The sequence below is a fragment of the Oryzias melastigma genome, unplaced genomic scaffold (assembly GCF_002922805.2).
Source record: "Oryzias melastigma strain HK-1 unplaced genomic scaffold, ASM292280v2 sc03921, whole genome shotgun sequence".
Lineage (NCBI taxonomy): Eukaryota > Metazoa > Chordata > Actinopteri > Beloniformes > Adrianichthyidae > Oryzias > Oryzias melastigma.
The window spans coordinates 1-1,944 of record NW_023420489.1 but is presented as its reverse complement, the minus strand read 5'-3'; the positions used below and the strand labels follow the sequence as shown (position 1 = coordinate 1,944).

The window sequence follows — 1,944 nt, the reverse complement described above, 5'->3', positions numbered from 1 at the left end:
AAATTAATTTTTCTCCAAACATTCTGCAGGAAACTAGTGTGAAAAACGAATGAAAACTGTGATGAATAGTAGCTCCATCTAGTGGTAATGTTCACCAGTTAATAAAGCCTCAGCACTTCATTCCCACAGTGACAGTAGCTCCTCCCACCTGTCCCATGCTCCACTGCGTCTGCTGCCCCGGCTGGATGGCGTACATGCCCTGAGCGGGCACCATGCCTGCGGGCATCGCGCCTCCCTGGGGTCCCACCATCCTGGGGGCCATGCCCATCATCCCCGCCGCGGGAGCGTTTCCCATGAAGCCGTTGGGCATCGTCATCCCGACCATCATGCCTGGATTGGGCCCCATCATGGCCGCCCCGCTCTGAGCCATCATGGCGCCCATCACGGTGGTGGGGGGCACACCTGCGCCCATTCCAGGGAAGGCTTGGTAGCCGGCGGCGGAGGCCTGGACCGGAAACTGCATCTGAGAGGGGGCCATGAACATGCCGGCTAATGGGGGGAGACACAGGGACGCAGAGATGAGAGAGGACCGCCGTCTGTGTGCAATACCACAGAAGGCGCTTTAACGGGCTAGAATGGCGTTTTGGACGAACAGTTTAAAACCCATTTTGGGACAACTTCAGACTATGATAGTACAGGCTAAACAAAACCTTATTTCTCTGAGTCAGTGAATGCACCGGGACTGAGGTTACCACCCTCATCGATTTTGATTGGTCCTTCTCGTTAGCCCCGCCCTACGCGCTACAATGGGACCAAAAGTTTTGAAACCGAAATTTTCAGATTTGAAAATGAAAAAGAAAAAAAAAAGTTAAAGGTGAAAAAAATATTTGAAACTTAGATTTTGAGTTTAAAAACGCACAAAAAGAAAATCTGAAGCTGACAACAATTATATTTATTTTAGAAGAGCAAAAAAGTTTTGCACATTTTACATTTTTTGGCCAAACACCAATATTTTTTTTCAAAATGTGTTATTTGGGTTTCAATTATTTATGACCCCTATTTGGCTCCATACACTCCAGCATGAGAAGTAACGCAGAAGTGCCCCTCAGATTAGGAGGGGGTGGCTGTTATCAGTGAGGCAGGAGGGGCGTGGTCAAACCAGAACGCCCAAAGCCTGATGGGAGCAAGACCAAATAGGAACTCTGCAAAGTTCTGTTTCTGTTGAGATCTACGGCGTCACAGGATCAAAAACGTGACTGACTTCTGGGTTATTAGAAGATGTTGTGGTTTGCAGGTGGAAAAGTGTTGTAGATTTATTGAGGGTTGGGGTGTTCATGATCTGATGCCATCAAAGCCACACAGCTCTCTCCTTTCATGTCTTCTTCAGGTCTGACTACCGTATTTTTGAACCCAACGGTGAACTTATTAACCCTTTAACACCGGCTCTCCAGTGTTTATGTTCTTTGATTTACTGTAACTTTACAACCATTAACAGCAAAAAAGTTACATTATGTTAAAGATTTTATGCTTAAGCGTCACTGGCAACACCTCAGGCATAAAAGGGTTAAAATCCTTTTACTTTCTCAACAAGCAACAGTGTATCCTATAATCTGCTGCTTCTATTCGTCTGTCAAAATAAATAAATTGGAATAGCTCATGTCTAAATCGACTGTATATTAGTACGGGATGCAGTGACTCCTCCCCCTTGTGTTCCAAACAGGAAGTACCTGCTGGCTCCAATAAGCCAAAATCTCATAGACTTCTATACAGAAATAAACAGCTATTACTCAGTCATTATATTTGTCAGAATAACCATTCTTGCTTTGATACTTTTTTTTTTTTATAATTTTCTTGCTAATCCTATTTTTTTTTTAAAGTATTCAAGTTACAAACTGGCCAATCAGAAGGCTCAGTAAACGTAGGTGGTTTCACGACTTTTTTTTCCCCACACGCTAACATGCACCTATCTGCTCGTGGGGCCGGCTCACCTGGGGGGGCCTGTGT

At 45.0% G+C, this 1,944-nt stretch overlaps 1 protein-coding gene across 1 annotated transcript; it reads right to left on the bottom strand.

Annotated features, from left to right (window-relative positions):
• Window positions 1-94: 94 nt before the first annotated feature.
• LOC112138844 (stromal membrane-associated protein 1-like) lies at window positions 95-1,938 on the bottom strand. The gene is made up of 2 exons (XM_024261500.2): window positions 1,929-1,938; window positions 95-489 (listed from the first exon to the last, which is right to left on the bottom strand). The coding sequence occupies exon 2, from the start codon at window positions 482-484 to the stop codon at window positions 110-112; it is 375 nt and encodes a 124-aa protein (XP_024117268.1). The 5' UTR covers window positions 485-489; window positions 1,929-1,938; the 3' UTR covers window positions 95-109.
• Between the last annotated feature and the right edge of the window lie 6 nt (window positions 1,939-1,944).

Coding starts and splice junctions, on each gene's coding strand:
- LOC112138844 (XM_024261500.2), bottom strand. CDS start 484: ATGTTCATGGCCCCCTCTCAGATGCAGTTTCCGGTCCAGGCCTCCGCC.